Genomic DNA, 19,841 nt, shown 5'->3' on the forward strand with positions numbered 1-19,841 from the left:
ATCACTCATCGGAATACGTCACTCATCGGAATACGTCACTCATCCCTTCCTTCCACCCCCGCGTCATTGATTTGGTAGGGGAGGGGATTTGTATTCAGTGTCTGTCTTATGTGATTGCGATTGCGTACGGGCCACAGATACGTCATTCAACGCCGGTGGACTGTGGATGGGGAACCAACGCGTTCCCCATGCTTTCCACCCCTCTCTCGCCAGTTCTGTATCCCTGCATTAGGCTTTGCCCGGGCAGAGGAGACTCGCTATTCAAGGTGAAGAAAACTACTCTAGGGGAAGGTATTCCGAAAATCAAATTCTATGTAGTCGTCCAGGTTGGGGGTTGTTGCGTTGTACTGGCAACCCAACCACTGTGAGGCATTTAGCTGCTTATAAGTTGCGAAATTGAAATAGACGGACGGTCATTAGAACTTTAACCAAATCAAGGACCAAAGATAAAACGAAAGTTACGGAATTGTGTGGAAAAACACCAGTTACAAATAACATTATGATAGAAGATAAAACGATAGAAAAAGTAAATAACTTCAGTTGTCTAGGCTGTAGTTTGGGTGAAAGAGACTCAGATGTAAAAAAAAAAAAAAATAAAAAAAAAAGGTATATTTAAACAGTTCTGCGGTACTATGAAATTCACTTTAATGTGGAAATGCCACAAAGAAACAATGTTGAAGTTTTATAAAATGGTGACTATGCCTGTTCTAAATTATGGTTCAGAATGCTGAACATTGATCAAAGACAGAGAAAGAGGCTAGAGGCGACGAAGTTGCGATTTTTGAGATCGGTAGCCGGTTACAGACTAATGACCACAAACGAAACGAAGATATAAGGGAAGAACTACGAATAAAAGGAATAAACGAATTAATTTAGAAGTATCGACAGAAATGGTTTGTAAAAAGGTAAAAAGGTAAAGGTATCCCCGTAACATGCCATGAAGGCACTTGGGGGGCATGGGGGTAGGGCCCCATGCTTTCCATGACCTCGGCTCTAGAATGAGGTGGTGTGGTCGGCACCACGCTCTGACCGCCTTTTACCCCCGGGAAAGACCCGGTACTCAATTTTATAGAAGGCTGGGTGAACCTTGGGGCCGTTCTGAAAGTTTGGCAACGAGAAAAAATCCTGTCACCACCTGGGATCGAACCCCCGACCTTCCAGTCCGTAGCCAGCTGCTCTACCAACTGAGCTACCCGGCCGCCAGAAATGGTTTGTACATTTACAAAAAATGACAATAACAAGATTTCCAAAATAGATATTGGATTACAAACCGAAGAGTTAACGAAGACAAGGACGCCTGATCTTGTTACCGGAACAGTCTATTATAGCCTAATACATGCAGTAGATGATGATGATGATGGAAGCATGTAATTTAACATATTACGAGTCCCCCTGCTACATCTCAGTCGGCTGACATCTTATCACTAACGGACTCTGGAATTTGACCTTGAACAGGTTCTGTGAGCTTTGTGGTGTATAATGCTCTCGTGTATCTCTGATTGAGATTTTGGCTGATACATCTATTATTAGGCAGTACATCTCATTTCACGATGTGTCAGAGGAAGATCTATAATTGTTGCATTACATCTAAAATTTAATTACTGAACTATGTCAGTGATGTACGCAATAGAGGGGGAAAGGAACTTGTAGTATTAGGACATAGCAATCAATTATAGTAGGTAGGCTATTTCCAGAGATTAGAGACTGAAACCTTTTAGGTAGTCAGAAACAAGTTTAGAAAAAAGTGCAACGAATTTGCTCGATTTTATTGGTGATTAGGCCTACCAGTAAACATGCAGGATTGCTACAGTGAAAAGGGCGAGTCTCTGAGACGCTTGCTTCCCCTTGTGTAGAGAAAAGTCTGTTTTGGAAATTTAAAATTACCATTTTTTTTTAATTTCCGGCCTCTACCGTTCATATGCCTGGGTGCAGAGAGTTGTCCTTTGCACTACAGATAGAGTTCGAGGATCTCTATATTCGTCGCACTTATCATCTTTGTTCTCACTATACGTACGGCGGAGTTATGGCGGCGAGAATGTTGGCAGAATAGAGGTATTTTTTTCTCGAAAATCAGCTAGTGTTCGGGATTCCCATTTTGATGCTATCGTGTCCGAAGTATCTCAAGGGTGAATACAACACCGCAACGCCTTGCTCGATATTGCCATTGTTTCCTGATATTAGAGACTGAAACCTTTTAAGTAGTCGGAAACAAGTTTAGAAAAATCTGAAACGGGTTTGCTCGATTTTATTGGTGTTTAATAGTAAACATGCAGGAATGCTACAGTGAAAAGGGCGGGTCTCTGAGACGCTTCGTTCACCTTGTGTAGAGAAAAGTTTGTTTTGGAAAGTGAAAATGATCATTTTTTGAAAATTTGCCGGCCTCTACCGTCCATATGCCTGGGGGCAGAGGGTTGTCCTTTGCACTACAGATAGAGTTCGAGGAGTTTTACGCACTTATCAGCTTTGTTCTCACTATACATAAGGCGGAGTTATGGCGGCGAGAAAGTTGGCGGAATAGAGGTTTGGTATTTTTTTCTCGAAAATCAGCTAGTGTTCGGGATTCCCATTTTGATGCTATCGTGTCCGAAGTATCTCAAGGGTGAATACAACACCGCAACGCCTTGCTCGATATTGCCATTGTTTCCTGATATTAGAGACTGAAACCTTTTAAGTAGTCGGAAACAAGTTTGGAAAAATCTGAAACGGGTTTGCTCGATTTTATTGGTGTTTAATAGTAAACATGCAGGAATGCTACAGTGAAAAGGGCGGGTCTCTGAGACGCTTCGTTCACCTTGTGTAGAGAAAAGTTTGTTTTGGGAAGTGAAAATGATCATTTTTTGAAAATTTGCCGGCCTCTACCGTCCATATGCCTGGGGGCAGAGGGTTGTCCTTTGCACTACAGATAGAGTTCGAGGAGCTTTACGCACTTATCAGCTTTGTTCTCACTATACATACGGCGGAGTTATGGCGGCGAGAATGTTGGCGGAATAGAGGTTTGGTATTTTTTTCTCGAAAATCATGTTGTGTTCGGGATTCCCATTGTGCTGTTATCGTGTCCGAAGTATGTCAAGGGGGAATACAACACCGCATCCCGTGTCTCGATTTCGCCATTAGGCATACTGTGTTTATGTGGTAATGATAATTTAAACTTTTTTTTTTTCTTTTTGTGTACTCTCTACATCTCGAATGTTCGATAAATGAAAGCATTATTTATTTCCGAAAGTACTTCGAGATATCGAAGTTCGACTGTACTGCTGCAGTGTTGTCGCATAAGCGTTTAATCTTTTTTAATAGTGGCTGTATCAGTATAAGCTGATTGCCTGTCTGTTGGTTTAGGTACAGCGTAACGATTAGACCGCAATTGTATGGAACTCCATCCTCCCTGTCTTGTAGACGAAGTCGTGACGATTGGAGACGACTTGCAATGAGAGACGGGTTCTGAGTGCGTTTACCTGGCTGAACTGCCTTGTCAGGCATGCGTTGACATTGAAGGACAGGCGTGAGACTGTGAACCCATCTTGCACACAGTTCGATCCATATTTACCCACTAGAAATTATAATCGACTCTATTTACAACACAGACCCCACCTTCCCTCGTGTGAGTGTGTGGCATTTGATCCAGAACAAGAGTTTCGTAATTGAGGCAGTACAAAACCCATCAAGGGCGATAGCGTCTTTGAGGATGGAAATAAATTTATGAGATTCCAGTTTCTGAATGAGTGGATTCCAGGTAAAATTTACAGAGCGATCTCGTTCTCGTAAAATTAAAATATGCTGGCCACATCACATATTTTAATGGAGGTGGTGGATGAAATTTACTTTTTTCTACAACTTTTAAGGGGAGAGGACGGTATTTTTTTTTAACTTTTTTTTCCTGTTTGGTGTAAAATATTAATATTTTGTATGTAGAGAGCTCATGGCTATAGCAACTGGACCAAATATAAATATTTTGAAAAAATTATTTGAGGGCCCAGATTTGAAAAAAAAAATATATGTACCCAATGCAGGATTTTACTAAAACCGATATATCTAAGCCATTTTTAAAGATAAATTCAAACAGTTTTTTACATTGTACTTGTAAAAGCATGCTGTGCAAACTGTCTGTAACAGAATTTTGATATTAGTCACTACATTTGTGAAATAAACAATTAAAATTTAATAACACTTTTTATTTATTTTTTTGGTAGACAGACATATTTTTATATTGGAACCAATTACATTCTATTACAGACAAACGTTTCCTAACAGTAGAGAATGTGTGTTCTAAATTTATGCATGTATCTTTAATAATTCAGAAATTATATCCATTTTTTCTGGCAGTGTAGCAAAAAATGAAGTTATCGGAAACAGCAATCAAAGAGGCGTGTGATTAAAAAACCCAGAGCGCTGGAACTTTAAAAATGGTGTCTCAACATCCGATAAGGGCACAAATACCCACAAAGTGTTATGCAATGTATTCCACACATATCACAAAGTGTTTTAAAGATTTTTTTTTTGAAAATTTACTCATTTTTTATCAGTAACTTCACACACAGTTCGCTATATAATAATAATAATAATAATAATAATAATAATACTAATAATAATAATTTACTGTTAATGATTGATAACTGGAGTAAGGATTGAGTTGTTTCGTCTGTACTACTGTCGCTCGTGGAAGAAATTAATATTGAACAAACGCAAGTAGCATGTTGTGGTTCGATTTCCGGAAATTAATTTCTTCTCTGGTCTTGTTGTGACCCTCTTTAAAAGTGACCTTTTCTCGTGTTGACAACGTGACCAGAGAGTCCTTTTCTTTTTTAAAAATCTTCGTTCGTTCGAAGTGCTTTAAGTATAAGACGGAACGGACAAGTAGCTGAACTTTTGAACGTAGGTGATCGTGATAATGATGATTCTGAACACATGTGAGATATGTTGTCGACTGTGCATGGATAGTTTTGTGTAATTAAGAAACCAGTATCATTACTCCTCTTGTCTGAACTACCATCATTTGAATCCCTTCGTTATGCAATACAGTTGTATGTTGCACCCTTCATAGTGATGATGCTAATGAAGTATTTGTGTCAGGTCTGGTGCGATTGGCTGTTGTGCCACAGTGTTGTATGGAATCCACCCCCCTCCGTCGTGGACTACAGAGTTGGGTAAGTGTTCATATATGTTGTACTTTACAATATAGACTTAATCACTAAGATATTAATCACAATACTCATTTCAAATTATAGTGTGGGTACATGATGTCAGGAAAGGTGATGTTAGTCGTAAGTGTTTCAATATGATGTATGTTTCTTTAATTTATAACAAGTAATCAAAGTAAATTTTTGTTTTAAGCCCAGACTACGATGCACTTAACTTAAGGGATTAGGTACAGCTTACAGTAGTAAAATTTTGGAAATATTCAACATTTTTTTCCTCCATTACTGTATCTTGTACAATAATGAAAATTAGTATGTATAAAACACTGTCCTTCTGCTATATGGAAAAAGTATTTTTACGATTAAAAGAATTCCTTTTTTTTTTCTTCAAAATTCATTTCACTTTGCAGTGATGAAGCTTCTCTCACATAACTAAAACATTAGCCAACATTCTGTGATGAATTTTTTGTTTTGTTTTGTGTATTTATGCATGTCATATCTACAATATGATGCAAGATCACTTCCCTACCTTTGATAGGTGGTCTGATAAAAAATAAATTAATTTAAAAAAAAGGTTAAATATCAGTATTTTCTTCTAACACAAAATAAAAACTATTTATTAAGGAATGTAGATGAAAGATGAGTTTCAGCAATAAAATAAAATAGAAAGAACATGAAAAAGTTAACAAGTTTATGAGTTATGGGGGAAATGCTTCATCACTGCACAGTGAACTGCCACCGTTTTGAATTTTGGAAAAAAAAAAAATATATATATATATTTTTTTTTATCGTAAAATATATATATTTTTTTCATATAACAGGACAGTATTTTACACATACCAATTGTCGTTATTGAACAAGATATAGTAATGGAGGGAAAAAATGTTGAATATTTCCAAAAAAATGTATTGCTGTAAGCTGTACCTAACCCCTTAACGTGACACGAAGTGACCGAAAAACGTAACACACGGGGTTGAATGGAGCTATTTACAATTGCCGTTCCTTATACATACTTAAGAGTATGCCAATGTCAAACTTTCCTTCGTCACGTTAGGTTTCATGGCTACCTGAACCATGATGCTATTTTTAAATTTTCTTTATTCTTTTGTCTATATCTCGCGGGTATAAACAAAAAGCCCTTCAAATATCCATGAACATAAAGTGTAACCACGATCCAATCACAGTCTAGTATATATACCTTATTTTATTTCATGGAGTGCAGTTTCATAGAAAGGAACTTTGCCGACAGACCTTCTACTGCCCCCTACTACTTGGTTGTCATTAATAAATGTCTTCCTTACTGTGACGGAAATCTTGTCTTCTACTGTCAGTAACCAATCACAACCCTCGTTGAGAAGAATTGACAGGCTCCCCTCAAATCCACGTGGAGGCAGAGTTGTCGCATCTTTTCCGAATTCCAAGAATCCCGTCAGTCTGACTTCGATGGTCTCCAGGATTGTGGCAACTGTGCAATGTTGGGACGAGGGGACAGGATAGAATTGTCAGAGTTGTTTGTGTAGGAAGTCATAAATCTGTAAGTGGGTGTTCAAAGGAGCCACCGAACTGCACTCCTGGAAATAAAATAAGGTATACAGTCACGAAGCTTGAGTTTGAGAGTACTAGAAACAATAGACTCTGCAGGTACTATTTTGCATTGTCTGTAATGAGGCGATAGTAGCGATCCTAGTAGTTAGAAACTATCTATGGATGCATATTTACTACGTATCGAGCTTCGTGACTGTATATACTAGACTGTGATCCAACAGTGAATCTCACTAATACCCGTGTTAACTCGTAAACCTATACTGTTTACAGAGTGAACCTAAGTAATGTCAGTAACTCATTAATTTCAAGTGGTTATTCTTTGAGATGATTCAAACAAAAAGTTTAATACAAATTCGCTTTTTTTTTTTTTGCTTCCTTTTCGAGAAAAAAAAAATGTTTATATAAAATATTTCATTACCTTTTTTGGGAAAGCCATTGGCTTTTGTAATACTGTACATCCTTCTACTGTTACTGGACTGATTTATCATTTTGGAAAATGTCAAAAATGTACTACCTGAGAAAAATGTGCCCAAAGGTTAAAAATGAACTTTAACCTTTAAAATAATTTATATCTTACCATTGCATACGCAGGCGTATATTTAAAAGTAGTAAAATTACTTAAAATGGAGGAATATGCAATGTAAACAGGTTGTAACGAAAAAAGCGGGCAAAACTTCAGCTATGGATTCCCCATATGTATTCAGGCAGGATTTTGAACAGTTCCTCTAAGGAAATGTAAACACATACAATAATTATAGCAATCAAACTTACTGGGGTGCACTATAATCGTACTTCCAAGCCTTACTCAGAAACCAAGCATTTCAGGAACCATGTTGGTGCACCATATTTTCTTCTATAAATATGAGGAATCCATGCCCGAAGTTTTGTCCACTTTTTTCGTTACATACGTTCAAAGTAGAATGGTTAATTAACTGCATAAAAATTAAAACAAAATACGTTACATTTTAATGGCCTGTTTCTCTTAAAGGATAGAGTATTGTTATGCTTAAAAAATATACAGTAGAATTCCTTGTATCCGGCAACTGTGGGACAAAGCCAGTGCCGGATAACTGATTTTGCCGGATAATTGGAAAATAAGTTTATAGGTTATGTTAAGACATACTGTACTGCACAAATATTTTTTTCCATGTTGAAATTTAGTAGTTTCCATATAGATATTTAAAAATAAAATTTCGAAATACGTACAATGTTTATTTCTATTACTGAATACGGTAATACACATTAATCAGTTCATAATTACAGTAATACATAACAGCGTAAAAAATACTAAAAGTTTTCGTAACATTATGACAATTTTAAATGGCGGCCATGTGACGTGAAGAGTAGTGTAGCCAACGTCGCAACTATGAAGACGATGAAGTAGCGCTCAATGATTTGAACCTCTTTAACATATCTCTAATGTCTGCTTGTTTATATATACTATCTATCTATCACTCGAATGAAACTTTTACGTGCTGTAGGAATAGAGAATTTCACACTTTTCTATTTAGACTCATCCAACACTCCCTCGAAACGGGTGAGTTCAAGTGGTAAATTTAAAGATATCGTCCCTGCGCATTGTTTGCAAGGCCCAAGTGACAGCTTACGGATGCTACCCGATCTGCTCCAGGGTCATAACTAAGTTTCCTATCTATGTTTTCACGCGTGAACAATGTAAAGAGTAAATACAATTTGCGGCGTGTGCGATCCACGAAAACCACTCACATCTTCGTCCGACTCTTCCCTTTCGCATGAATGATTTTTTTTTGCCTAGCCAAAAGTGCCGTTGTTTTGGTATTGCCGGTTATTTGGGTGCCAGATACTAGGGATTTTACTATATTTCGAGGCTTGCAGATGACAGATAGTATTGGTGTACATAGCTACACGCTTGAGCCACATTTTCGCATTCGCACATGGCTGGTCCATGTTGCCAAAGTACCGTTATCGTTTTATTTTAGGGGATATAGAGTGCAGAAGTGAGATGCTTTCGGAATGTTGCCTTGGATACACAATAAAGAATAGCTGTCTCATTAACAGTCTCAATTAAGCCAGTAAGAAGAAAGGCACGTCTGGAATTTGTGTTGCTTTCCTTGATATTTTTGCGTCACTATGAAATGTTCTAATCTCTCGTGTTCACCTGTCACACTGCATTCTCATAATGAGAGAGGGGGTGTAATAACCAAGTTTTGTAAATAGTTAGCGATGTGGAATGGGAATTACCGCCTATCAAACGAACATTGACCGAGGTCAAGGAAATTCAGATCCCCTCATGAGGTCGTCATTAGCTGCCTTTAATAGTCTTATTTTCTTCCTCTCCGCTGCGCACAGTGTGTACACGATCAGTCGAGTTTGACCGCGAGCGCTTCGCATTTACATATGTATAGATCCTCACTCATCAACCTCAAACTGTACCGTGTACCTGGGCACTGGGAACTTTGTTTGTTTTATTACATTGTCAATAGCTTACGTTACTACAACCTGTTAAAGGCGAGCAATCTTAAAGTACGCATGTTGCATCTTAAATCGTAAGAACACGTTCTTTCTTGTCTATTTTCCACGCCAGAGACCCAAGTTCAAGTTCCAACGAATACGTGGGTGCATCTACATCAGAGTTAATTTACAATGTTCACTGACTTGGATCAGAGCGTGGAGGGCGAGACAAACCAACACGCCTTTAGGCCACCCAGATGGGCTCTTTGTGCTACCCCCTTATCAGCTCCTCGGTGTCTTCAACATCACTCAAGCTTCCAAGGCTTCTGGGCTTGTTTCTTAAAGGGAAGTCGAATTTTTTTTCTTTTGAATGGACTTTCCTCAGTAGTATGGTGAACATTTTTTTTAATATCTCTAATATTTTTCGAATTATGACCTAAAGTGCTGAGGCTGTGTCAATTGACTTGTTCATTTAAATATGTACAGAACTTCTCATCATCGGTAAGTTTGTTGCTTAAATCTTCCAAATCCATTTTCCTGAAAACTTCCACATTCTTTTAGATAAATTTATGAAAATTGGCATGCAAGTGTATTTCATACTGGATTTTACAATTCATAGCAAACGAATTCGCAATATATATATCAAAAGTCCGGTAACACTTTCAATATTTTATTACACAAAAACTACAAATGATAGCACTTTCAAACACACGCCAGTTTAAAGTCAAACTCCTAAAAGATCTGTTTACACCTTACAGAGATTCAATGTGTCAACCACGAGTGACTCGGCAGATGTCCAAACGATAATCAAACTCTTCCCATACCCTTTTCAACATATCCTCTGTGACGGTGGCGGCAGCTTCTCGAATTCTGGTTTTTAGTTCCCGTAAATCACGTGGCAAAGGCGGTACAAACACACGGTCCCCATAGACAAAAGTCACATGCAGTCATATCGAGTGACCTTGGTGGCCATGTCATGAAACATCTGTCCCTTACTCCAGCACGTACTATCCAACGATCAGACATCTCCGTATTCAGGTAAGCACGAACTGCACTGTGGAAATGTGGCGGAGCCCCATCTTGCTGAAAGATGAAATCGTCATCGAGATCTTGTCTAAGTTGAGGCACCAACCATTGCTCCAACATGTCCAGATATAAATGTCCAGTCGCAGTAGCCTCAATGAAGAAGAAAGGTCCGTACAGTTTTCGTTGTGACAACGCGCAGAAAACATTCACCTTTGGTGAATCACGCTCATGTTCAATGATCCTGTGAGGTTTCTGTGTATCCCAAACACGACAGTTGTGCTTGTTAATTTTCCCACTCGTCGCTTCGTCGCTGAAAATTAAGCGGCTGAATAACTTTGAGAGTTTGACTTTAAACTGACGTGTGTTTGAAAGTGCTATCATTAGTAGTTTTTGTGTAATAAAATATTGAAAGTGTTACCGGACTTCTGATATGCCCTGTATATATCCAACTGATAAAGGCAGGATTTGTTAACACACTCATTATGAATAAAATGGAAAAGAGAGCATTAAAAATATTGAAAATTGTATCAGAAAAACCAATTCTCCCTGCACAAAATTGCACCCACCCCCCAATTTAATAATATAATTACCTTTAACGTTAAATTTGTTAGATTCTAAAAATTGTTTATTAATTTAGAAGCATTGTCTAATCACTAAAAAGAAATTTCAGCAAAAAATTATTTCAAGATACTTAGAAATTAAATTTTGAATTTCACTAAATTCTACAAGCGAAAGGTATACATGGGCCTGCCTCTTAAAACGATTTGGCTTCTTGTGACGTCGGGAGGTTATTCTCAGTGAACAAAAATCTGTTTTCTGATAGATGTAGGAGCTTAACCATGGAAAACATGAAGATGACATTATTCGTTTCCTGCAATTTTTAGCTTTAATGTGGGTAAAAGAAATACATCTTACACTTAAGTAATGTAGTGAAACTCAAGTTAGTTGTTTAACTGTGTTTTATTACGATGTGCACAACTTTAAACAAATTGTTGATGCATTGGGGTTTAAAAAACGATACGTCAGCAGTTGACCGGAAGACAATCGTTTGTCGTACAAGGATTATTATTATTATTATTATTATTATTATTATTATTATTATTATTATTGTAATTTTATATTATCATTACACGTTTCTGCATAATTATTTATAACATTAAAATATTATGGCTTAAACGGGGTTCTTCTATCCTGCTTGCTGCACATACGATACAACATTGTGCTTTCAGTATGGCACTTGTTAGATGGTTGTAGGTTTTCAATATCATCGCAAGGACATACGTAAGGTTCTCGCGAAAAGTTTCTCTGCGTTGTTTACTGGTGTTTCATGGATTAGTCTGTTCATAATATTCTGGAGGAAAAAGTCGGAGTCAGGGTAGCGTGGTGGCCAAGCAGTTCGCCCTCCTCTTTACATTCACCATTCAGGTAACGTTAATTAAGATGACATTCTTATAGCGACACACTAAAGCGCAGCCTATAATTTAACAAACTTTATTGCTTTTGTTACTAATCATTATTTCCCAAAGTTTGTAACGAAGTCGCCAGAACACCTTGTATAAAAAGGATGAGGGAATTCATCAACTCAATCTCGGCTACTTGGTCTGTTTTAAGATTAACGAACGGGACTTGCTCTTTGAGGCTGCACTTGGACGTGAATGCGAATCTTGATTATTCACTTAGCCAGAATTAAATATTGCAATAACAGTATATAGCTTTCAGTAACAACGTCTCACGATAACGAAATATTTGTTTTCTTTTTTTTCTTGAAGAATGGTGTCTTTGAAAGGGAATAATGTCAGTTATTGTACTACAGCTATGCGTAATCTCATTTCTTTCATACATATTCTGTCTTCCTTTAATAAATGTGCCACATAAGGAAAAGTCGCAACACCCTGTGTGTTAGACCTCTACACGTGACTATCGTATAATCTTAATAACCAAACACCGATATATCTAAGATATTGTAGATTTCTTGATTGTAAATGAGGATTCATTTTTCCTGATATAGAGGATAACTGACTGGTCTTGTTACTCGTAGTTTTCGTCAGCTGTAAATAAAATATCAGGTAGCCTATAATTCCAGCTAGATCGCGCAATTGATACGATGTCGTTAAATAGTCGATTAAGAAACCGCCTTTGACACGTCGTCATCATCAACATCGGAAGTCGGAGTCCTTTGATCTGTCTGTCCTCACTCGTGGTGATTTTGAACCAATACTGGACATTGCAACAATGTTGTCAACATGGCGAAAATGGACACATACTCGGTCTCTGTGAGAGAAAGAGGTAAATCCATATCCGTGCCATAAATCGAGTTTGGATCCGTAACGTTTGTAGTGAAAAACAATATCTTTTTCGCCACAGTGTAGGGTTGAGAATTTATATTTTGTTGTTTGTGCTTCTGTTACGTTTCGTGTGCATATCAGCGAAACAAAGGCGCTGGACATCTCCTTTGTATTCAAGAAGAGTCGGCCTCAAGGGCCATACTTCACATTGAAATTCATAATTCGTTTTCGTAAGGGCATGACAAATGAGGTAGTAATTATGGTGTAACATGTTACATCACGAGGGGAAATGCGCTGAAAGCAATTGCAATTCCGCGTCCGATTTGGTATAGTTGTACGCATGGTTCATTTACGAACACGAAGGTCCTGTGCTCTCCTCCCACATTCCAAGGCGATGCGTGCATGAGAAGGCACGTATATAAAAAGTATCGCATGTAATGACCTGGAAACTTGTAGACTGAATAATTAATGTACGTACGCAGACTGTAATTAAATTTTGAAATGTGGGAGTACGTGCATTCCTGGTCTTAAAGATTATTGAAATAATGAGTTGGATTGAGAATATATTAATTAATACGTATATCAACGTCTTGTATTTGCAGGAGTCTGCAGAATAAAATGTGTAGGCCAAGTATATTTGGACTAAAACTCTATGGTCGTGAACTTCATCAAGATAGGTCCTTTGAGCGTGTTTTATCCTCTTGACATCTCTTATTACTTCTGGTAATTGTAATACTCTTTTGCTAATTTTTAGTTTAATTTATATTGCTGTATTTTTTTACTTACACTAAACGTGTGTAATTTTTGTCTGATCGTGTCTGTGCATATTCGGTTCTGGAGAATAATTTAGCTGCACACACGCATACCACAGTCTAGTACATGGATGGGCAACTCGTGCACTCAAAGTGTCAACACAACCTCAGTGCAAGTAAAATGGACTCTGTACTAGCTGTAGTGTATGTATGCGGTTCTTACAAGACCCAAGTTTGCTCGCGTCTGCAGTAAGTGACGGCACGTTTTAAGTGAAAAATAATATAATCCCCAGATCATTTCCGTTTAGTGATGAGTTGTAAGAGAAAGAATTTTTTATTAAGAAGGGGGGTAAAGTTTGTATTAGGCTATGTTCAAATATGTAATAATAAATAAGTGTTGAAGCTATATTTGTTGTATTCAGTTTGTTTTTCCAGTATTAAACTAATTTACAAAGCTAGGGAACAATATAATTTTGTTATGTGTGTTTAGGTGCAGTCTGTCTAAAATTACTATAATATATTATTGTACCATGCGTCATTCTGAAATTCAAACTATGGAGTACATATCACGACCACTTGCATGAGCCGCCAGAGCGCACCGTGATAGTGAACTACTTTTGCAGCGAAACTATAAAAAACTTGTAACTGATGCGGCTGGCTCCGTCTGTCTTTCTCTCTTTCAAGGTTTTTTAGCACTTTGTGAGCACGAGTTGCCCATCCATGGTCTAGTATATACAGTCATGAAGCTCAATACATAAGAAATGTGCATCCATAGATAGTTGCTAACCACTAGGATCGCTACTATCGCCTTATCACAGACAATGCGAAATAGTACCGGCACAGTCTATTGTTCCTAGTTCCCTCAACAACTCAAGCTTCGTGACTGTATATACTAGACTGTGCGCATACTGTGTGGTCAAGCATTCAGGCTTATCGGCGAATACTGAACTAAACGGCTTACGTCATTCTTTCCAATCTCAGAGGGCATGTAACATCAGACCTGCCAACTTCGAGGGATGAAATGCAGGAGATGGGAATTTATTAAGGGATATGGCTTTTTAATAATGATGATGATGATGATGATGATGATGATGATGATAATAATAATAATAATAATAATAATAATAATAATAATAATAATAATAATAATAGGACGAGAACATAATAAAACACGAAAGTTATGCGATTATGTCTAAATTACGGAGAATATCTTATCATTGCGTAAGACCGAAAGTCCGTAACTATTTGCGGGTGACTCGTGCATTATGCATGAAAGTAATAAAATTGGTGGGTTTTTTGTTGAAGCACATTGATGACAAGAAATTTTAAGTAGCGACCTCTTCCGATAAGGCTCGTCTCTTGGCTACATATATACATACATACATACATACATAGATTAGATTAGATTAGATTAGATTTATTTATTTAACCTGGTAGAGATAAGGCCGTCAGGCCTTCTCTGCCCCTCTACCAGGGGATTACAACTATAACATGAACAATAAGATTACAATTAATATTAAATTTACAATTACAATTACAATAAAAATTAAAGTACGACAAGAATACCTGATTAATGAAAGCTAGACATTTTATCATAGAAGTTAAGAACAAAGAATATTTTTGTATTTACTAAATTACAAATTAAACCTACAATAACAAAATTCTATAGTGATGAAATTACCGGATATTGAGATATTTTGTGGTAGATTAAAAGAACTATTTACAAGAAACCATGTCTGAACGAGTCTCAATTACTGACCAAGTGCCTAGTAAGTTTGCGCTTGAATTGAATTTTATTTCGACAGTCCCTGATGCTAGCAGGTAACGAATTCCAGAGTCTTGGCAGGGCTATTGTGAAAGAGGATGAGTATGAGGAGGTGCGATGGGATGGTATTGTTAGTATTGTTTCATGGCGAGAGCGTGTGTTCAGATTGTGGTGGGAAGAAAGGTAAGTGAAGCGAGACGACAGGTACGAAGGAATAGAAGAGTTCAAGATTTCGAAGAGAAAGAGAAGTGAATGTAAATTTCTTTTCTTATCTAGTTTAAGCCAACCTATTGCTTCCAGGGATGGGGTAATATGATCATATTTACGAACATTGCTTACGAAACGTACACACAAATTATGAGCACGTTGAAGTTTCATTTTGTTGTCGCTGGAAAGGTCAGTCAGTAAAATGTCAGCATAGTCAAAATGGGGAAATACAAGGGTCTGCACAAGGAACTTTTTTAAGCAAGAGGGAAGATGAAAATTTATCCTTTTTAGCACATGAATAATAGAATATACTTTTCTGCAGGTTTCTGTGATTTGCATGTCCCAGTTGAGATTATTATCCATGTGAATGCCAAGATTTTTTACCGAAGAACTGAAAGGGATATGCACTGTACTTACTTTAACGGGGGAAATGTCGAGGTGCTTTACAGCGTCGGTTTGCCGTTTGTGTCCTAATATGATTGCTTGTGTCTTTCCAGGATTGATATTAAGATGGAATTTCTTTGTCCATGTCACAATCGAGTCAATGTCTTTGTTCAATTTATCTATAGCGTCATTTATTCGATCTAAGCGGGAAGAGATGTAGCATTGAAGGTCGTTAGCATACAAGTGATAGTTACAATGCCTTACATGAGATGTAATATCACTGACATATATCGTGAACAACAATGGTCCGATACGCCCACGCGCACACGCACACGCACATGCGCGCGCGATTGGTCCGTGATATAAACAAGGGAGCAGCATAACGTTAATTCTTGTTTAATTTTTAATAAAAATATTATCTTAATATTTGCGTCCGAGACTTTTAAAAAATGACTTTAATTTTAACGAATGTATTACCATTGCGTAATGAAATCGCTAGGAAATGAATGTTAGACATACTTCAGTTATACAGTCTTCAGAAAAAACATCATAGCGTACTTAATTTTGTTCTAATTTGTTTTATTTTCGCATTATATGTATCAAAAGTATGTCCGTCTATCAACTAAGCAATTTAGTTTTGGAAACTACATATGTTGTATGTTTCGCACTAAATAGCTGTTTTGATTGTCCTTCTGAACGAGATATAACTTTTTGTTAATTTATTGAGAACAGCAGTTATGTGAACTTGAATGTTAGGTCCAGTCTAATTAAATTTCTCAGCACAACTCTACTTGTCTCCCACTTTACTTAATATTCTACGTAGCTATTTTAAAATGCATCAACGATGTACAGAAACTCTGCACTCTTAACAGTATTACCTGTTAGAATCTTCTAACGCAGGTAGAATTCATAAGAGACATCAACTTAAGCATGGGCTCTGTTGTGAACTGATTCTTAATTTGTATTGCTTATTCTCAGTAATATCCATGCTTTTCTTACCGAATTGATGACGTTGACGATGAATCTTATTATGCGGAATGAGAATCTCGTAATTCATCTAAAGAAAATATTACAATAATTTTATTATTCAGTGTTTTGATTTTACTAAATAAATGTGTAGGCCTATGATCATGATGACGCTCAACTCCAGTGGATTTCTATGCCGAAGTTTCAGAGCCAAGCACCCTAGAAAACTTCTGCAATTCACACAGGAGACGAATGTAGGCCTATAATTAATCTTCAAATTCATATAAATTAAGCGCTCTCTCCCTTTGTCCACAGGCCTCCAGGGGACGCATGGAGTCGGCTGGCGTCTCTCGTCAACCTTCTAGATAAGCTGGACCATCAGAAGACTATCCTTAGTACAGGACCCAAGGAAGGCAAGTATAATTTCCGTAGAATTTTGATTACTATAGTGTTGTTTAGGTTTATTCCAATATCAGGATAACTGCCTAATTTTAGTTATAAGCCTACTCGTACTTAAAAAAAACATTTCTTAAAACTATAAAACTATGCAGAAACTGTAAGGAGATGATGATACAGTCTTAGAATAAGAAAGACTAGGGATGATTGATATATTAGATTTAAAAGCCTTCTATGTTAGCCCACTGTATCCTCTGACATCGGATGTGTTACCGTAGGTAGTCAAATTGTTACCAGAGTTTCTGTTAGATTCAAAGTTTGTGGGCTTAAACTCTAGCGATGATGATACATTTTTGTGATAAAATTCTTAACATAGCTTCCTTCGATCGGGAAGCAAAAGTGCAAGTACCATGGTGTAGAGTGCCAAAGTCTTGTGCTATTACAAATGCTTTGACATAAAACAGGAAATCAATGGAAAATTACGAACATGGGCACAACAAGCCAGTAGGTTGGAGTGTGTCCTGGACTGCGTAGTAAACGGGCCCCGTGAAATAAATAAATAAATAAATAAATAAATAAATAAATTAATTAATAAATATTAATCTAGGTGTGTGAGTGATGATTTACGCAGGCACTACAGAAACGAAACAAAGAAACAGAGTTGTAAGATGGTGACACCTCTGCACGCGTGTACCATTGACGAACATCACTTCGTCGTGTGACTTTTCTGGTCAAAATACTGGTAGTAAAGGATATTTGTAAAGAAATGCTCTTCGTATATGGTGAGCATTACCTGTCACGTCAGACTGTTTACAATTAGGTGCAGAAGTTCTCTGAAGAGTGAACAAGTATCGAACACTGAATCCATCGGTCAGTGAAGATTGCCACGGTGGAAAATGTGCAATAGGTTGGCGACTTGATCCCAACAGACAGAATTAAGGGATTGATATTCTAGTCCGGAGTCACAGATGTTGACGTGCATCATTACCAGCACGAAACGTTTTGCTAGGGTGCATCATCACCATCCCAGACAAAGCATGCGTCAGTGCACGGATAATGTCGCCAAAGGTACACTCGTGCATAGGTGTCGCCATTTTGAAACTGCTGCTTCTTTGTTTCGCTTGTGCGCAAATCGATAATACTGCCATCCAGCGATGATAACTTTAGGAATTATGGGCTTTTATTTCTGTAGAATGTTATACTTATTGTTATTTCGTGTATTGATAAATACTTATATAAGTGTTTTGAATTTGAAATTAGTGTCTTGTCTCGTGTCATTTTTAGCTCTCTTTTTCTTTACAGATTGTGATCTCGTTAGGCTGCCAGAAGACGCCACATTATGTGGATTTACTCCTCTAATGTGTAATGACCAAGAAACTATCTATACAAGCGTAGAGACTGATATGGTAAGTAGATTGGCTATTGAATTTTAATTATTATTAGTGTTAAATTTGTACATAATATTTTGTGTAGTTTTCGATGCTTAATGGACGTAGAAACATTGGAATGAAAATGGTGTGCAGTGTGTTAATTGTACATGTATTCCCATTAAAAACTTCAAAGGACAATGGAAAGATAAAATTGTGCTTTAAAAATATGCTCATTAATTGAATGTAATGGTAACGGGGAAATAATCGTAACCTCTACAGTATAAGTCTTAAAGGGGGACTTCACTGCAAATCATGAAAAAAAAAAAAAAAAAAAAAAAAAAAATGTTATTGGCTACTTTACTTCTTTGGAATGTATATTTTCTATTTTCATTCTCAAATGGATTTAGTGTTCAATTCTGATTACAAATATGTTTAATTTTTTTTAAATTAAAGTTGTAAGGGGCTGTGGCATTTTAAAGAGCTATCAAAATTATTTTTTCATCACAGAATTCATGTTTTTTTTTTTTTTTTTTTTTTTTTTACAAATTTCTGATTACAAATCTAGTAACTTTTTTTCCTAAAGTTGACTCCCTGAAGTTGCTAGATGAATGTAACGGAGAAGAATTTTAATAGGATGTGTTACATTCATTTTATTTTCAAATCCATTTTTCCCTAAGTTTATTTTTCTTGATTCAACACCAACACTTTTATGCCAAATATTAATCAGTCTGGATGACATTTTTACTGCAAGTATTTATGAGGTAACTGCATGTTTCTGTGTATTTATTTTGTAAGAAATGCTGCTAGTTTATTTTATTAATGTTTTTTTCCATGAATTATAAAAAAAATAACATTTTTCAAAATTGAAAAATTCAAAGTGAATAAATGAGATATTTCATAAAATGGATGCATAGAAGTATTTCTCTACGTCTTGTGGGGGAGAAAAAAAAAAAGAGGAAAGTTAAAAATTGAGATCTTCTACTAAAAACTTGGGTTTGGCAATATTTCTAAAAAGAAAAGAATTTAAAAAAGGAAATAATAAAAAGCCAGAAATATTTGGGAGTTCAAACTTTGCGTTTTGTTAGTCCATTACATAACAAACATGTTCTCAAAATTTGGTTGAAAAGAAAATGATTAGGAAAAAAGTTGTCATTTTCAGTGGAATGTCCCCTTAAGTTTCGAAAATTTCTTTGATTAGCACAGTTAATGATTAAATACAGGGTTGTTTCCGATCTCTGATAACGAATTTGAATGACGTCATGTGTGTCAGGAATCACACCGACAGCTGAATTGCGGCGAGATGTGACGGATCAGTAGTGAGTGATTTCATAATCAGAGTGCACGGTGTATCACAGTAGCAATGCCCAAGAAAATCGAGCCTTTTTGGGAGGGATACATAACAACCCTTTCCGATGCCAAGTACAGTTACGTGAAAATCATAGGAGCCTGCAAAAAACGTGGTTTCGTTATTTCCAAGAAAGGCATCTTGTGTGTACCTAATAAGACTGACAAAGCTCGAATGGGATTAATTCCAGAGTGGAAAAAGCAAGCAAATCCACCCCCCGACACAAGTCGCCGCACCC

The 19,841-nt window shown here is 36.8% G+C and overlaps 1 protein-coding gene across 1 annotated transcript in view; it reads left to right on the forward strand.

The window, feature by feature from the left end:
• LOC138715132 (telomerase-binding protein EST1A-like) overlaps window positions 1–19,841 on the forward strand; it is a 230,256-nt gene that overhangs the window by 158,803 nt on the left and 51,612 nt on the right. Inside the window, exons 15-17 of the mRNA XM_069847672.1 lie at window positions 5,068–5,141; window positions 16,808–16,905; window positions 18,191–18,294. Coding sequence (XP_069703773.1) covers window positions 5,068–5,141; window positions 16,808–16,905; window positions 18,191–18,294 — 276 coding nt within the window. The remainder of the gene's footprint in view (window positions 1–5,067; window positions 5,142–16,807; window positions 16,906–18,190; window positions 18,295–19,841) is intronic.

Source organism: Periplaneta americana, chromosome 15 (assembly GCF_040183065.1).
Source record: "Periplaneta americana isolate PAMFEO1 chromosome 15, P.americana_PAMFEO1_priV1, whole genome shotgun sequence".
Classification (NCBI taxonomy): domain Eukaryota; kingdom Metazoa; phylum Arthropoda; class Insecta; order Blattodea; family Blattidae; genus Periplaneta; species Periplaneta americana.